This window comes from Microcaecilia unicolor, chromosome 5 (assembly GCF_901765095.1).
Source record: "Microcaecilia unicolor chromosome 5, aMicUni1.1, whole genome shotgun sequence".
Taxonomy (NCBI): Eukaryota; Metazoa; Chordata; class Amphibia; order Gymnophiona; family Siphonopidae; genus Microcaecilia; species Microcaecilia unicolor.
In genome coordinates, this window is record NC_044035.1 from 60,912,393 (window position 1) to 60,929,424 (window position 17,032).

The following is a 17,032-nucleotide window of genomic DNA, read 5'->3' on the forward strand; positions in this document are numbered from 1 at the left end:
GCTAATATATTCACAGCTTCTAGTAATGCAGAATGCAAAAAAGTATTTTCTTTCTCTTATTTTTTTTCCTACTATTCTCTTCATGGTCACATCTTTTAATTTGGCTTTTTCTTGTTTTTATGCTTTACTTAGACCTTTTCTATATTGCCTGATGAGTAACGTTTTCCATTTTAGTTATTATCGAGCCTTTTATGATTTTTGTGTGCTTGTTTCCCCCAACGGTTTAATATCTTCCTTCTAAGGTAAGTTGATGTAGGATTGAATATCAAGCTATTTCTTGCTTCTTGATCTCGATGTTTGCACAGGGTGATTGGTATTCCTGAATACCATGTTAAGTGTACTGGTATAGTCCAAACTACATTACATAGGTATTATGTTCTAGGTGGCTTTCCTAATTCATTGTTTCCAGGTAGTAGGTCATAGTATTTTTAACTGCATTTGGCAGATTCATTTGTAGTATTAATTTCATGCTCTCCCGTTATTCATACTTCAACAACTGGCAGAATTGCTATCTAGCCAGAGATACGTCCGCTCTTCAGCTGTAAATATCTCATTGCGGCACACTTTTCTTGTGTGTGTGTGAGGAGACTGTGAATTTAATTGCACCTGGAATTTTAATATACTAAAGCATATAAGTGTTAGTATGTTGGAGAGAAAGCAACATTTTTTTAAATGAAACTTTAGAGCCTGAATTTGTTTTGCATTGTTTTCCCTTTTGCACAGTAAACTGTTCACAGATTTTATCCTAAATGTGCCAGCGTGCTGTCTGATGCGTCAAAAGCTCTACTGCTTGATTGAAATAGTTCATAGCGACCTCTTCACACAGCATGGTAAGCAAAACCCTGAGTCATTAAATTGTCACATTATTCATTGACTGCAAGCTTCTGCCAGTGTTTGAGTTTTGTCCTCACTGCAGAAGGCAGTAGAGGTTGTAACCAATTAAAGCTGTTCCATTACAAGGACAAGAAGATTTACACTGCACAAGGGATCACTAATTCAGGTTTAGTGTAGGTGATAGATCATTGAGAAATGAAGGGGGGGGGGGGGGGGGTGGGGAGAACCTAGATATTTGTAAGTTAGAATTACTACTATGGGCAATGTGAGCATCTAATATGAAGCATAATGACCAGCAAAAATATTCGGTGCTGTTTAGAATAGAAAATAAATTTTCATTAAAAATATTAGTCTAGAAATTCTTTGGCCCATCAGTTTGCACCTGGGCTTCCAGGTGAATCAAGCCTATGTTTTGTTGTTGTTTTTGCTGTGCTGTGGTGCCATGAGCCTTCATTTGCAATTACAAGTGTTTCCCCCACTTTTTATAAGGCCTCTCAGTCATTATAGTAGTCACACTTGGCCAGAGCCTTTGACCACTCCAGCTCCAATGCAAGTGCACACTGGATTCGACCACTGTTGCATGACGGTTGGGATTCGCTGATCCCCAGGAACTATTAATGCTGCCTCTGTAGCATTTTCCCTGGTAGTTAGAGCAACAGAATAATTGAACCTCTGTCTCTTGCATGGCAGTGTGGCAGCATTGCCATGAGGCTGGCCCCTCAAATATTGCTTTTGTTTGGCCAAATAGCTTGCGCTGCACTGTAAAATTATTTACTTCTGACTACAGCTCTTTCCTGTTGAGCATGGGTAGTGGTTGTGTTGTGTAGTTATGCTTAGAGGCCTTGGTGAGAGGCTAAAACATTACACTGATTTGTTTGGGTTTTTTTTGAGAGGTTTGTTGCAGAGATGTGACATCTCACTCATTTGGAGTGCCACACACGCATACACTGTCAGTCCCTTCTCTCACTTATTAGAGCCTCATGGACACTATACTGATCGTGGTTACTATTTTAATGAGAGGCAAGCCTAAGAGAAGAAAAGCCAAGTGGCCCAATCTTGTGAAAAAATACAAGCAGATCTTCCTATGTACTTTGCCTCTCCCTGCTATATCCCCATTTCCTGTATCTACAAATACACGTGCTTTGAAACATGTGCCACTGAGTGTAGGGCATTTTTCAGTCTGGAAAATGTATACAGGTAAATGCTTAGTTATTTGTGCAAATTGCTTTGAAAATGCTTATTGCTTCCCCTCTGTCTATATCCTTTCAAAGGCACTATAGAAAAGCTTGTTTGGTATTAACATAGTGAGGAGCATTTTTGATATGGCTTCTAAGTTCGACTTTGGACGTTTTGCACAAGACATCCAAAATCCGAATAGGAAAGAAGGTAATTTTCAAAAAAAGGAAAACCTCTATCTTTCTTAATACTATTTCATACAAGGTTTTGAGCTTTGTAAGGTTTTTTTTTCTTCTTTCGTTCACCATTTTTGAAAATGAAGTCCAATGAAAAACATATAAAATCAAGCCTTTGGGATGCAGGAGGGGCCAGCATTATTAGTAGACTGGTCCCCCAGACATCCCAGGAGGGCAGTGAGGCACCCTAGGGGGCACTGCAGTGGATTTAAAATAAATGCTTCCTTATCTTCTCTGCTGAGCCCCCCAAAACCCACCCAAAATCCACTACCCCCAACTTTACACTACTACATTAGACCTTATGGGTGAAGGGGGCACATATATGTGGGTACAGTGGGTTTCTGGTAAGTTTTGGAGAGCTCATGCTTTCCACCACAAATGTAACGGGGGAGGTGTATGCCTGGGTCTACCTGTCTCAAAGTATCGTCAACAACGACTCTGAGGCTGTCATAGAGGCTGGTAAATAATGTTTTTAATCACATTTTGGGGGGTGAGAGGTCAGTGACCACTGGGGGAGTAAGAGGAGGTCATCCCTGAATCCCTTCAGTGGTCATCTGGTCATTTAGGGCACATTTTTGTGCCTTATTCATTCTAAAAACAGATCTAGTTTAAAACATTTTAGTTTTAGTCCTGGATGGTTTTGATTTGTTCTGTTTCATTATGGCGGAAGAATGTCCGTCTTAGGAACACCGAAATCCTGCCCTTAATACTCCCCTGACATGTCCCCTTGAGACTTGGATGCACTGCAGATGAACAGCATAGAAAAACATCAGTTGATTGTGTAGTCTATATGTGTCGCGGCTCTGAGGTCCCGTTAGTGTAGGTGAGCTCTTGAGTTTCCTGAACTCCGCAGACCAGGAAAACCGAGCACCCCGAATCTTCACCCGCGGCGACCGCCGTTCACCGAGGGTTGAGCCCTCAGCTGCGGGCGGCCAGCAGGACTGCTGGAACCACGGGGAACGGCTGGCCTGGTCGGATCTGGTTACAGCGTCCTAGGTAACGTGGACTAGCGGGATGGCTAGCGGACAACAGGAACGTACGCTGACTAGACAGTAGCTAGCCCAACGGCTAGTAGACTTGAGGTACCGCACAGTCTTGGAAAAGGCTAGCCGGACGGCTAGCTGTCTTGATGAACAAACACAACTTGGAAAAGGCTAGCAGGGCGGCTAGCAGTCTTGAAAAACAAACAAACTTGGAAAAGGCCAGCCGGACGGCCAGCAGTCTTGAAGAACAAACAAACTTGGAAAGGGCTAGCAGGACGGCTAGCAGTCTTGAAGAACAATTAACCTTGGAAAAGGCTAGCAGGACAGCTAGCAGTCTTGAAGAACAATTAAACTTGGAAAAGGCTAGCAGGACAGCTAGCAGTCTTGAAGAACAATTAACCTTGGAAAAGGCTAGCAGGACAGCTAGCAGTCTTGAAGAACAATTAAACTTGGAAAAGGCTAGCAGGACAGCTAGCAGTCTTGAAGAACAATTAAACTTGGAAAAGGCTAGCAGGACAGCTAGCAGTCTTGAAGAACAATTAAACTTGGAAAAGGCTAGCAGGACAGCTAGCAGTCTTGAAGAACAAACAGGCTTGTAATCCTCTTGGCAAGACGGCTTCAGACAGGAAAACGGAAGCACTGGTTCCCCTCCGTGCTTCCGTTTAAATCCCCCGCTTGCCTTGCCTGCAGAACAGCTGGCGCCAATCGTCTCCACCCCAGCCGGCCACTGGAACCGGATAGGTCCCTTCATTTGATGGGCGGTGTTCCCAGGAAGATGCGCCAATCCGGCGCGGGTGGGCGGAGCCTCCTCGCTGGTCCTGCTGCAGCGAGGAGGACGCCGACGTCGGCGCCGCCATCTTGGCTGGCGGGTTTCACTCTCCGAGGCCGGCGTTAGTTCTTTCGGATCGCCGGCCTCGGAGCACTCCATCGTCGCGGTGATCCCCGCGGCAGCCCCCACCCGTCGGTCCGCGCTCCCCTGGCGCCTTTGACGACCGCCACGGGCCGCGGGGCGCCAGGTAAGAGCCCGGAACGGGACAGTATCCTCCCCGGAAGACCCCTTCCTTCGAGGCCCGGGCTTGGATGGATATTGAGCATGGAAGGCTTTGACCAGTTCTGGAGCATGAACATTAGCCACGGGTTCCCAGGAATTATCTTCGGGGCCAAAAGATTTCCAGGATAATAAGTAATATAGTTTTCCCCGCCGCCACTTTGAGTCGAGAATCTCTCTTACCTCGTACTCCGGTTCTGGGGACACCTGGAGATCCTTTTCCTGGGCTGGAGGCGGGTGCCATCTGGATTCTCGGAACCTCTTCAATAGCGAGATATGAAAGGCGTTATGTACTCGCAGGGTGGCGGGTAGCCGCAAGCGATAGGTTACTGATCCAATTCGTTCTTGGATGGCATACGGTCCCACGTATCGCTGACCCAGCTTACGGGAAGACCCTCGGAGTCTCAAGTGTTTCGTGCTTAACCATACCTTCTGTCCTGGCTGAAGCACGGGGGCGGGCCGCCGATGACGGTCAGCAAAGAGCTTGTTCTTGGTCGCGGTCTTCTGTAATTGTTCCCTAGCCATTCTCCAGACCTTCCGTAGGTCGGCGACCACTTGGTCCCCAGCTGGCGTCATGGCGGTAGCCGGGAGCGGCCCTGGAACTCGTGGATGTCGTCCATATACCAGGAAGAACGGGGACTGTCCTGAGGAGGAATGGGTACTTTGGTTATATGCGACCTCGGCCCAAGGAAGTAAAGAAGCCCAGTTATCTTGTCGTTGGTTAACAAAGGCTCTTAAGAATCCTTTCAGGGTTTGATTTATCCTCTCAACCATGCCATTGGTTTGTGGATGGTAAGCGGATGAGAAATGGTTCTCCACTCCCAAGGCCTTGCATAACATTCTCCAGAAACGGGAGGTAAATTGGGGCCCTCGGTCACTGATGATCCTGGTGGGCAGTCCATGTAATCGAAAGATGTGCTGAATAAATGCTTGAGCTAGAGCGGCGGCCGTCGGAAGGTTCACAAAGGGAACAAAGTGAGCCATCTTAGAGAATCGATCGATCACCACCCAGATCACCGTATGACCCTGGGACCGTGGTAATTCCGTGATAAAGTCCATGGATATCTCCGTCCAAGGGCTGGTTGGTACGGGCAAGGGTTGTAGGTCTCCTACGGGAGGTCCTCCTATTGGCTTGGTTCGGGCACATATCGGGCAGGAAGTCACAAACTGGAAGATATCTCTTCTCATCTGTGGCCATCGATATTGTCGCGAGATGAATCGGAGCGTCTTGTGATACCCGAAGTGCCCGGCCCATCTTGACGAGTGTCCCCACTGCAGCACCTTCTTCCGATCCGCGGCCGCCACGAATCTCGGGATTTGGGTAAGCTTCCCCGTGGCCCCACTAAGACAATCGGGGTCTAGCATGGGGTGAGTCTCCGTAGTCTCTTCTGGTACCTCAAATGCCCGAGAAAGCGCATCGGCCGGAGTATTCTGGGAGGCTGCCCGGAACACCAGTTGGAAATGGAACCTAGCAAAGAATAATGACCACCGAGCCTGTCGGGGATTCAGCCGCTGGGCCTCTTGGAGGTATAGGAGGTTCTTATGATCCGTGATGACCGTAAACCGGTGTTCCGCTCCTTCCAGTAAATGTCTCCACTCCTGTAGTGCTAGTTTCAGGGCCAAGAGTTCCCTATCCCCCACCGTATAGTTCCGCTCGGCTGGAGAGAATTTTCGTGAGAAGAAGGAGCAGGGTTGACGCCGGCCCTCGGAGTTGATTTGAGAAATGACCGCTCCGGCTCCTAGCGCGGATGCGTCCACCTCTACCGTGAAGGGCTTCGCAGGGTCAGGAGTCACCAGAATAGACGCGGACTCAAAGGCCTCCTTGACTAGACGAAAAGCCGCTTGCGCCTCTGGCGGCCAATCCTTGACCCTTGCGTTCTTACGGGTGAGCGCCGTCAGCGGTGTTGTCAAGCTGGAATAATGGGGAATAAATTGGCGATAATAGTTGGCGAAGCCCAAGAATCGTTGCAAGGCCTTCAGGCTCTTCGGTTGGGGCCACTCCCGAATGGCTTGGAGCTTGTCTGGTTCCATTTGTAACCCTCCTGGGAGCAGAATATGCCCCAAAAATGGTAAGGAGTGCTGATGGAAGGCACATTTACTCAGCTTCGCAAAAAGGTGGGCTTGACGTAGGCGGTGCAATACCGCCCGGACATGGCCCGAATGCTCCCTGGGGTCCTTGGAGTAAACTAGGATATCGTCCAGATATACAATCACCGAGGAATGGAGGAATTCTTCTAGAACACAATTGATCAGACGTTGAAATACCGCAGGGGCGTTACACAGACCGAATGGCATTACCCGATATTCGAAATGTCCCTCATGGGTATTGAAGGCCGTCTTCCATTCATCCCCTGACCGGATTCGTACTAGATTGTAGGCTCCCCGTAAATCTAGCTTCGTGAAGATCTGGGCCCCTTGCAGTTGGTCTAAGAGCTCCGGAATGAGGGGCAGAGGGAACCGATCTTTCACGGTGATGGCATTTAATCCCCGATAGTCAATACAAGGTCTCAGGGTTCCATCCTTCTTGGCGACGAAAAAAAACCCCGCACCGGCTGGGGAGGTCGACGGCTGGATGAATCCTTTCCGTAGATTTTCATGGATATAGTCTCGCATAGCCTTGAACTCTCCGCGGGACAGTTTGTACAATCGACCCCGCGGAGGCACGGTGTCTGTCTTCAGATTAATGGCACAGTCAAATGACCTATGAGGAGGTAATACTTCCGCCTCCTTGGGACTAAACACATCGGCAAAGTCTCTATACTCCGCAGGCAGGGAGCTCCCTTCACGTGGTTCTTCTCCGGGCACCGTATTTAACGCCGGACAGCATCCAGCCCGACCCTTACAACAGGTCTCTTGACAGGAAATGCCCCAAGCTTGAATCTTCCCTCTGGTCCAGTCAATAACTGGGTTGTGGTATCGTAACCATGGTAGCCCCAGAACCACCGGGTGAATGGTCCGGGGTAATACTAAGAATTCGGCCTCCTCCCGATGGTCCTCTCCAACCTGTAATCCTAAGATCGGCGTAATCTCAGTGACCGGTTGTGGAAGGGTAGTTCCCTGGATGGAGGTTATTCGCAGCGTTGGTCTCTGGGGGAGCATGGGCCAGCCCATTTGCTGGAGCAGTTCGAGTCCAATAAAATTACCCCCAGACCCCGAGTCCACCAGGGCCCGGGTCTGAAGCGTGGCCTCCTGCCACCGCAAGGTCACTGGTAGGACGAGCAAGGTCTCCTGTAGGGGAGCGGAGTGCCCCAAGAAACCTCCCCTCAGGGTGCCTTGGGGGGAGCATTTCCCGGCCGGATCGGGCAAGTCCGGAGGAAATGCCCAGCCTGTCCACAATAGAAGCACAGCCCCTTAGACTGTCGTTGTTGTCTTTCGGCGGCCGTCAACCGCTGCCGGCCCATTACCATGGGCTCCTCTCCGGGCTCCGTAGCGTCCCGGCTCGCCTGACGAGAGGCCAACCCTTTGCTCGTCTTGGGGAACCCTCGTCCCCACTTCTGCCGCTCCATCCGAGCTCTGGCTCGCTCCTGGAATCGGGTGTCTACCCGGATACAGAGTGAGATGAGGGCATCCAATGATCCGGGAACGTCCCGTCCGGCCAATTCATCCTTGATTCGTTCTTGTAATCCCTCCATAAAAATGGCCATCAAGGATTCCGGATTCCAACGCAGTTCTGCAGCTGCGGTACGAAACCGGATGGCATAGTCGGCCACTGTACCCTCTCCCTGATGAATCCGAAGCAGCTCCGATGCCACGGAGGAGGGTCTTCCCGGAATATCAAACACCATCCGGAACCGGCGCTGAAATTCGCTATAGTCCTCCAGAATGGGATCCTGTTGTTCGTCCAGAGGAACCACCCAATCCCGGGCCTTTCCTGTACACAGGCCCATAATGTAGCCTACCTTACTGTGATCTGAAGCAAAGGCCTCCGGTTGCATCCGGAAGGCCAGATTACACTGGTGGAGGAACCCTCGACAACCTGCTGGGTTCCCGTCGTATCGTGCCGGCTCAGGGAACCGAGGTCCCACGCGGAACCCTCCCATACGGGGAGCTGCTGCGGCCCCTTGGACCGCAGCGGCCTGGTTCTGTACCTGAAGCGTGGAAAGTTGAGAACATACATTCTGGAGCGCCCCAGACAGGGCATTAAGCTGTTCCTGTTGCTGCTGTAGAACCTTGGCCAGGTCCCGCAGATCCGGTTGTGTCGGCGAGCTCATGGCTTCCGTTTTCTGTCGCGGCTCTGAGGTCCCGTTAGTGTAGGTGAGCTCTTGAGTTTCCTGAACTCCGCAGACCAGGAAAACCGAGCACCCCGAATCTTCACCCGCGGCGACCGCCGTTCACCGAGGGTTGAGCCCTCAGCTGCGGGCGGCCAGCAGGACTGCTGGAACCACGGGGAACGGCTGGCCTGGTCGGATCTGGTTACAGCGTCCTAGGTAACGTGGACTAGCGGGATGGCTAGCGGACAACAGGAACGTACGCTGACTAGACAGTAGCTAGCCCAACGGCTAGTAGACTTGAGGTACCGCACAGTCTTGGAAAAGGCTAGCCGGACGGCTAGCTGTCTTGATGAACAAACACAACTTGGAAAAGGCTAGCAGGGCGGCTAGCAGTCTTGAAAAACAAACAAACTTGGAAAAGGCCAGCCGGACGGCCAGCAGTCTTGAAGAACAAACAAACTTGGAAAGGGCTAGCAGGACGGCTAGCAGTCTTGAAGAACAATTAACCTTGGAAAAGGCTAGCAGGACAGCTAGCAGTCTTGAAGAACAATTAAACTTGGAAAAGGCTAGCAGGACAGCTAGCAGTCTTGAAGAACAATTAACCTTGGAAAAGGCTAGCAGGACAGCTAGCAGTCTTGAAGAACAATTAAACTTGGAAAAGGCTAGCAGGACAGCTAGCAGTCTTGAAGAACAATTAAACTTGGAAAAGGCTAGCAGGACAGCTAGCAGTCTTGAAGAACAATTAAACTTGGAAAAGGCTAGCAGGACAGCTAGCAGTCTTGAAGAACAAACAGGCTTGTAATCCTCTTGGCAAGACGGCTTCAGACAGGAAAACGGAAGCACTGGTTCCCCTCCGTGCTTCCGTTTAAATCCCCCGCTTGCCTTGCCTGCAGAACAGCTGGCGCCAATCGTCTCCACCCCAGCCGGCCACTGGAACCGGATAGGTCCCTTCATTTGATGGGCGGTGTTCCCAGGAAGATGCGCCAATCCGGCGCGGGTGGGCGGAGCCTCCTCGCTGGTCCTGCTGCAGCGAGGAGGACGCCGACGTCGGCGCCGCCATCTTGGCTGGCGGGTTTCACTCTCCGAGGCCGGCGTTAGTTCTTTCGGATCGCCGGCCTCGGAGCACTCCATCGTCGCGGTGATCCCCGCGGCAGCCCCCACCCGTCGGTCCGCGCTCCCCTGGCGCCTTTGACGACCGCCACGGGCCGCGGGGCGCCAGGTAAGAGCCCGGAACGGGACAATATGTTCGCTCTTGTATGAATGTTTCCATCCTATTAAATTATGGAGTTCCTTTCAATTTTTTAATGTATTTTTATTGTAAACCTACATAACTACATAAGTATTGCCATACTGGGACAGACCAAAGGTCCATCAAGCCCAGCATCCTGTTTCCAACAGTGGCCAATCCCCAGGTCACAAGTACCTGGAAAGATCCCAAAACAGTACAATACATTTTATGCTGCTTATCCCAGAAATAAGCAGTGGATTTTCCCAAGTCCATTTTAATAATGGCTTATAGATTTTTCTTTTAGGAAGCTATCCAAACTTTTTAAAAACCCCGCTAAGCTAACTCCTTTTACCACATTCTCTGACAACGAATTCTAGAGTTTAGTTACACATTGAGTGAAGAAACGTATTCTTCTATTTGTTTTAAATGTACTACTTTTGTAGCTTCATTCCATGCCCCTAGTCCTAGTATTTTTGGAAAGAGTAAACAATCGGTTGATGTCTACCCATTCCACTCCACTCATTATTTTATATACGTCTGTCATATCTCCCTTCTGCCATCTTTTCTCCAACCTGAAGAGCCCAAGATGTTTCAGCCTTTCCTCATAGGGAACCCCTTTATCATTTTCGTCACCCTTCCCGGTGCCATTTCTAATTCAATTGTATCTTTTTCGAGATTCAGTGACCAGAATTGCACACAGTATTTGTGGTGCAGTCGCACCATGGAGCAATACAAAGGCATTAAAACATCCTCATTTTTTATTTTCCATTCCTTTCCTAATACCTAATATTCTATTTGCTTTCTTTGCCACCACAGCACACTGAGCAGAGGGTTTCAAAGTATCGTCAACAATGACTCCTAGATTCTTTTCCTGGTTGGTGACTCCTAACGTGGAACCTTGCATCATGTAACTATAGTTCGGGTTCCTCTTTCCCACATGCATAACTTTGCACTTGCTCACATTAAATGTCATCTGTCATTTATTGTAAATGCCCAGTCACCCAGTCTCGTAAGGTCCTCGTATAATTTTTCACAATCATCTTGCAATTTAACAACTTTGAATAACTTTGTATAGTCAGCAAATTTAATTACCTCACTAGTTATTTCCATCTCTAGGTCATTTATAAATATGTTAAAAAGCAGTGGTCCCAGTACAGACCCCTGGGGAACCCCACTAAGTACCCTTCTCCATTGAGAATACTGACCATTTAACCCTACTGTCCGTTTTCTATCTTTTAACCAGTTTTTAATCCACAGTAGGACACTACGAGCTATCCCATGAATCTCAAATTTCCTCTGGAGTTTTCATGAGGTACTTTGTCAAACGCCTTTTGAAAATCCAGATATACAATATCAACCGGCTCACTTTTATCCACATATTTGTTCAGCCCTGCAAAGAAGTTTAATAGATTGGTGAGGCAAGATTTCCATTCACTAAATCAATGTTGGCTTTGTCTTATTAATCCATGCTTTCGAATATGCTCTGTAATTTTTTTCTTAGTTTCTATCATTTTGCCCAGCACCGATGTCAGGCTCACTGATCTTGTTGTAGAAATGGGGGTATATTAAAAATTTTTAATAAACAAACCTATATTGAATCAGCATGTATGGTCCCAAATCCCCTCCTATCACAAAACCCTTGCAGCCACACCTTGAAGTAATTGCAAGCAGGCCCAAATAAACAATATTATAATAATCTAAGTGAATACTAATAACAGAATACATTAGTTGAGAAACATCTATGTTAAAAAAAAATCATCCCCCTCTCCTTTCTTTGCCAGAGTTCATGACAGATCTTTACTACTGCAGAGATTTAAACTTTCAGTGATAACCATCTAACTTGATACATGGGTCTTGTGCAATATCCTTGTACCATATTCTACACCTTCAACTCTACCCCTCGATAAAAAGTAGTAGGGAATTCTCTGTTCATGGATGTTTTACAAACAAAAAAAACAGCACCACGGGCCTTTAAAAATGGAACACAGTTCTTTAATGAATGAGCCTTGACAAAAAACCCCGACACGGGCCGTGTTTCGGTGACTAGCACCTGTGTCAGGGGTCACAGTGATGACGTGGAAAACTTGGGGATTAACTCGAATATATTCCTCTACAATATATTATTCCTTACCCAGCCTGTTTTTCTTCCTTGAGCACACAGTCCACCACAAGTCCAAAGGGTTTAGCCAGTTCTTTCCATTCATACAGTGCCTCAGTTTTCTGTAGGTTCCATTACAATTTGAAAACATCCATATAATACCATACGATTTTGCAGCCATTCTAACCTAGCTGCCCAGATGTCTGATCCCTGCTTAAAGGAGCCAGCAACTGGATATTACCTGCAAATGTAAAACATTTTATGCCAGCTGCCTTAACTAGTACCTACAACTCATGCTTACAAATTAAAATAATAATAAAAAATTAAACAACAAGGGTGATAGTTGCATCCTCTGCAGCACTTCACAAAGGGCGGAATAGTCACATGCAACTTAATCACCCACTTAAACAGCCCAAAATCTGCCTTGTAAAAAGGATGATAACCAGGACAGTACTCTTCTTCCAGTAGCCAGTGTACTCAGCCGATTGCAACAAAAAAACTATACTCAATTATATCAAAAGTCGTACTAAATCTAACAGAATTAAAGAAAATCTATCTCTTTATCCAACCATAACTTAAGATTATCCAAAACTTCCATCAGCATGGTCTCCATTTTGTTACTAATGAAACCCTGACCAGTGAGCATCCAAAACACCTTGCTCATTCACAAACCCCTACAGCTGATTCAGCACACTCTTTTTCTAATAATTTTGAAATTAAAAACACATTAATCATTGGGTAGAAATATTCAACTTTGTACCCAACAGTGGGTATCGTCTAAGCCTTAGCACCCTTTTGTTATTTAGTGGTCAACCTAAGTTGGGGCTTGCACAATGTTTTCTGTGGAATATTTTCTTTTCCAGATGCTGCTTTTATTAAAGCCTTGGACAAAAGGAATTTTGGAAGTGAACTAACTTGCAAGTCTTGCAATTTTTTTTTTTTTTAATTATTATGGCCCAGGGTTTACTTAATCTTCAAAACTACTCCAAAGCATCAATTAAATATAAAAATTCCAGACACTTGAGAGATCTTATGGGTCCTTTTACTAAGCCATGGTAAAACGTGGCCTACAGTAGTGTGGGCGTGTGCTGGGGACCATTGTTTACCACAGCTGGGAAAAGGGCTTTTTAAAAATGGGCATGCACTGAAATTAAAACTAGTTTGCTCCTGTTTACGGCCCGAGCCCTTACCTGCCACCCGTTGACTTAGAAGAAAGGGCTCAATCGCTACCGGCGCGGTAACCATGCAGCGAGCACCAACTGCTGATTGCCTCTGGGAAACACCCCCATGGTAGAAAATAGAAAATGATTTTCTACTACGGGATTTGGCATGTGCCAAACCCAGAATTACTACCGGCACACGCGGTAGCCCGGCGGTACTGCCAATTTGGCATGTGCTACCCACACATTAGCCCTGCCGCACCTTAGTAAAGGGAACAATTATTTAGGTGTCTGTTTTATTTCTTAAATCAGTGAATCCAATGTCCTTATGGCAGTGGTTCGTAAACCTGGTCCTGGAGGCACTCCATCCAGTCAGGTTTTCAAGATAGCCACAATGAATATTCAGAGAGATTTGCATTCACTGTGTTCACCGCATTCAGATCCTTCTCATGAGTATTCATTGTGGATATCCTGAAAACTTGACCGGATGAGGTGCCTCTAGGACCAGGTTTGGCCTTATGGCATTAACTCCAGATCTGTTAGAAAAATACTTCGTTTGATATGAAAGCTGATTGTAAAAAAAAAAAGAAAAAGAAAAAAAAAAGAGTTTCTTACAGCTGTATTGTGTGATAATTTCTTATTCATTTTGCCTTAAAAATGTCCACCGAGAATGTTTTTTGAATTGATTTGAAATTTTATCTGCTTGTACTTACCTAGGAAGTACTGTATTGGGAGAATAAAAGAAACAAATGAAATTGAACATTAGCCATATCTTTTTTTTAAATTTCTTAATGCATTGCTGCAGGGTAAGAATTACAAGTTTTAAGTTAATTGCAGTTTCACATGCAATTAATTAACTGGAATTTTAAAATGAATGCTGCGTAGTCAAGCTATTAAGTGAAAGTAAGAAAAGAAATGCTAGTGGCAACCAAGGCAAAAATAGAGAGAGAGATAGAATCAAAAGGTGGGAGATAAGAATCCAGGTTCCAATTGTGGGAAGTTTGTCATCCCCTAGCAAAAGCCTAATCTTGGCCCATAGTAACTTGAAGCTTGGTGGATAAACCTCCTGTACTGCACAGGTGTTTACCCTGGGGCAGGCTTCTTTGAAAATTGCCTATCTATGGAAAAGGAGCAGAGTTCGGGTGGGCCTGAAAGCACTTAAGAATATAAAATAAACCATACTGAGTCAGACAAAAGTCCTCCAAGCCCAGCATCTGACAGTTGCCAATTGGGATCATAAAAACATGACAGATCTCTAAAAATGTAGATCTGTTTTTCATAGCTCATTTCAAGGGGTAAGAGAGAGTGTTACCAAGTCCTACAGACCAGGAGCTTGTCCAAACCTCATTTGATTTCTGCTATGCCAGTCATCTTAAGCATATCCTCATGCAGATTCCACAGCTTAGTTTTGTGCTGGGTTTTCAATCTGCTGGTTGTTTTATGGAATATCCTCTTACTTAAGTGTGCAGCTGGTCTCTATCTAATCATTTCACCACACTCTTCTGTTATATCCCCTCTGTTATTCTGTCTCCTGAGCTGAGTAGCCTTTCCCTGTGTAGTTGTTCCCTCATCTTTATCATTTTTCCATTACCGTGCATTATTCCATGGTACATCTTATTTTGAGCAAAGAAACCTACTTATGTGCATTAAAGGCATTGGTGAATGGTTACACAGTAGCATGGGTTAATGATGCTAGGTGTTAGAACCAAAATGTCTAACTTTCCAGTCTTATTTTTTAGTCTCTGGTATTTGCATACAGGCAAAGTATATTCTTTGTTTCTATAGCCTGTGCAGCAGTTGATGAGCATAATTTGGAATATGTTTCTATAGCCTGTGTAGCAGTTGATGAACATAATTTGGAATATTTTACCTATGTCTGTTCTTTATTTAAATACAGTTGGGTTATTTTAGCCTTTACCACAACTCTCTATTGGGATATTTTAACTTCAGTATTTTTAACTTTCTTTGAATCGTGGGCTGCTGGGTGATTGTCATATGTACCCACAGATTGCTACCTGCCACACAGCTGTGTAAATATACCTTTCAATATTTTCTAGAACACCCCATTTGACATTATCTCCTGTGATAGAGTGTATAGGAGACTGCCTGTCCCCCTTGAGCACATTCCTTCACAAGTTCACCTTTAAGGGGCCTAGCTTTAGAGTGTTCAACGTGGAACTAATGGTCAGTCAAGACAGATAAACCTCAGATTAGATACAAACCAGAGAGTACCAGGGAAGATTTTCCTTATAACACTTTCAGATTCCTGACCTTAGTGACTAGCCCGGAGCTAGCTACTGAATTTAAGCTAGTATACACTGTTATTGTGGGGTCTAGCAGAAGCCATTTCCTTGTGAAGGTTGTGACTAACTTGCAAGAGGCTACCACACCCTTTTTATTATTATTTGTTACATTTGTATCCCACATTTCCCACCTTTTGCAGGCTCAGTGTGGCTTACATATAACCGTTAACGGTGTTAACCGATTATGGTTTGAACAAATACATAGTATGAATGAATACAAAGTGATATTGTGGTATAATGAGGTATATGTATGGTAGGAAACAGTTGGGGGGAACTTAGAGAGGGAAAGGGGGAAGAAGAGTCAGGTAATGTCCGTTGCAATCTTTGGTTATGTTGTGTCGCAAATGACTGGTATTTTTATGTTGGGTCAGTGGGGTATGCTCTTCTGAACAGGTCTGTCTTTAGTGCTTTCCGAAAATTTAGTTGGTCAAGCGTAGTTTTTACTGCTTTTGGCAATGCGTTCCATAGTTGTGCGCTTAGGTAGGAAAAGCTGGTTGCATAGGTGGATTTGTATTTGAGTCCTTTGCTGCTTGGGTAGTGGGGGTTTATATATGATCGTGCAGATTTTGTGGTGTTTCTGGTTGGCAGATCAATGAGGTCTGTCATGTATCCCGGTGCCTTGCCATAAATAATTTTGTGAACAGTCGTGCAGGTTTTGAAAGTGATGCGTTCTTTGATTGGTAGCCAGTGCAATTTTTCTCTGAGTGGTTTGGCACTGTCAAAACATGTTTTTCCAAATGTAAGCCTGGCTGCTGTACTTTGGGCGGTCTGAAGTTTCTTTATGATTTTGATCCTTGCATCCCGCATAGATTCCATTACAGTAATCTGCGTGGCTTAATACCATGGACTGTACCGGGTTACGAAATATTTCCCTCGTGAAGAATGGTTTTACGCATTTTCCACATTGAGAAAGACATTTTCTTTATGGTGGATTTCGCTTGGGTCTCTAGTGATGTTACGGTCGATTGTTACTCCGAGAATTTTAGGGTAAGGGAAAGAAATATGTACTTTTTTGATCTGTTCTTTTTGGAAAGATTTTTGTTAAATCAGAATTAAAACTGAGGAAATTAAATATGGGTGATTTGAATTAAATAAGTTCTAGATTAGAGGGTTTTTTTTTTTTTGCTACCTCTTATGATTTCTGTTAAGTGACGGGCCCTTTTAAAAAGCTGTGATAGTATGCGCCAAATTGGCACTACTGCCGGGGTAGCGCGTGTGCCGGTGGTAATTCCAAGTTTGGCAAGTGCTGAGTCCAGTAGTAGAAAATATTTTTCTGTTTTTTACCATGGGTGTCTTTCACGGTGGTAATAGGCAGTGTGGCCACATTGGCGCATGCTGCATGGTTACCACGGGGGTAGCCCGTGAGCCCTTACCGCTAGGTCAATGGCTAGTGGTAAGGGCTCAGGCCGTAAATAGATACATGCTAGTTTTAATTTTTGCGCATGCCCCTTTCCTGGTCCATTAAAAAATGGCCTTTTCCCCAGTCTTGGTAAAAAGTGGCCCAGTGCATGCCAAAAAGACATGCCTGCACTACCACAGGCCACTTTTTACTGTGGCTTTGTAAGAGGACCCCAAAGTTAGTGAAAAATGTTACTCACACTGTCACCTCTAGATGTGGACTTTGGACAATGGTGATTGTAATGATTTGGTTTTGTTTTTCTTATGTATATTTGAATTTGGTTTTTATTCTTTTTCTTGCATAATACATTCTAAAAATTCCTAATAAATAAATAAGTTACCACACCTTTGTAAAGA

The 17,032-nt window shown here is 45.7% G+C and overlaps 1 protein-coding gene across 1 annotated transcript in view; it reads left to right on the forward strand.

Moving 5' to 3' along the window:
• Window positions 1-17,032, forward strand: part of DOCK1 (dedicator of cytokinesis 1) — a 906,712-nt gene that overhangs the window by 292,732 nt on the left and 596,948 nt on the right. The window contains exon 25 of the mRNA XM_030202953.1: window positions 724-830. Coding sequence (XP_030058813.1) covers window positions 724-830 — 107 coding nt within the window. The remainder of the gene's footprint in view (window positions 1-723; window positions 831-17,032) is intronic.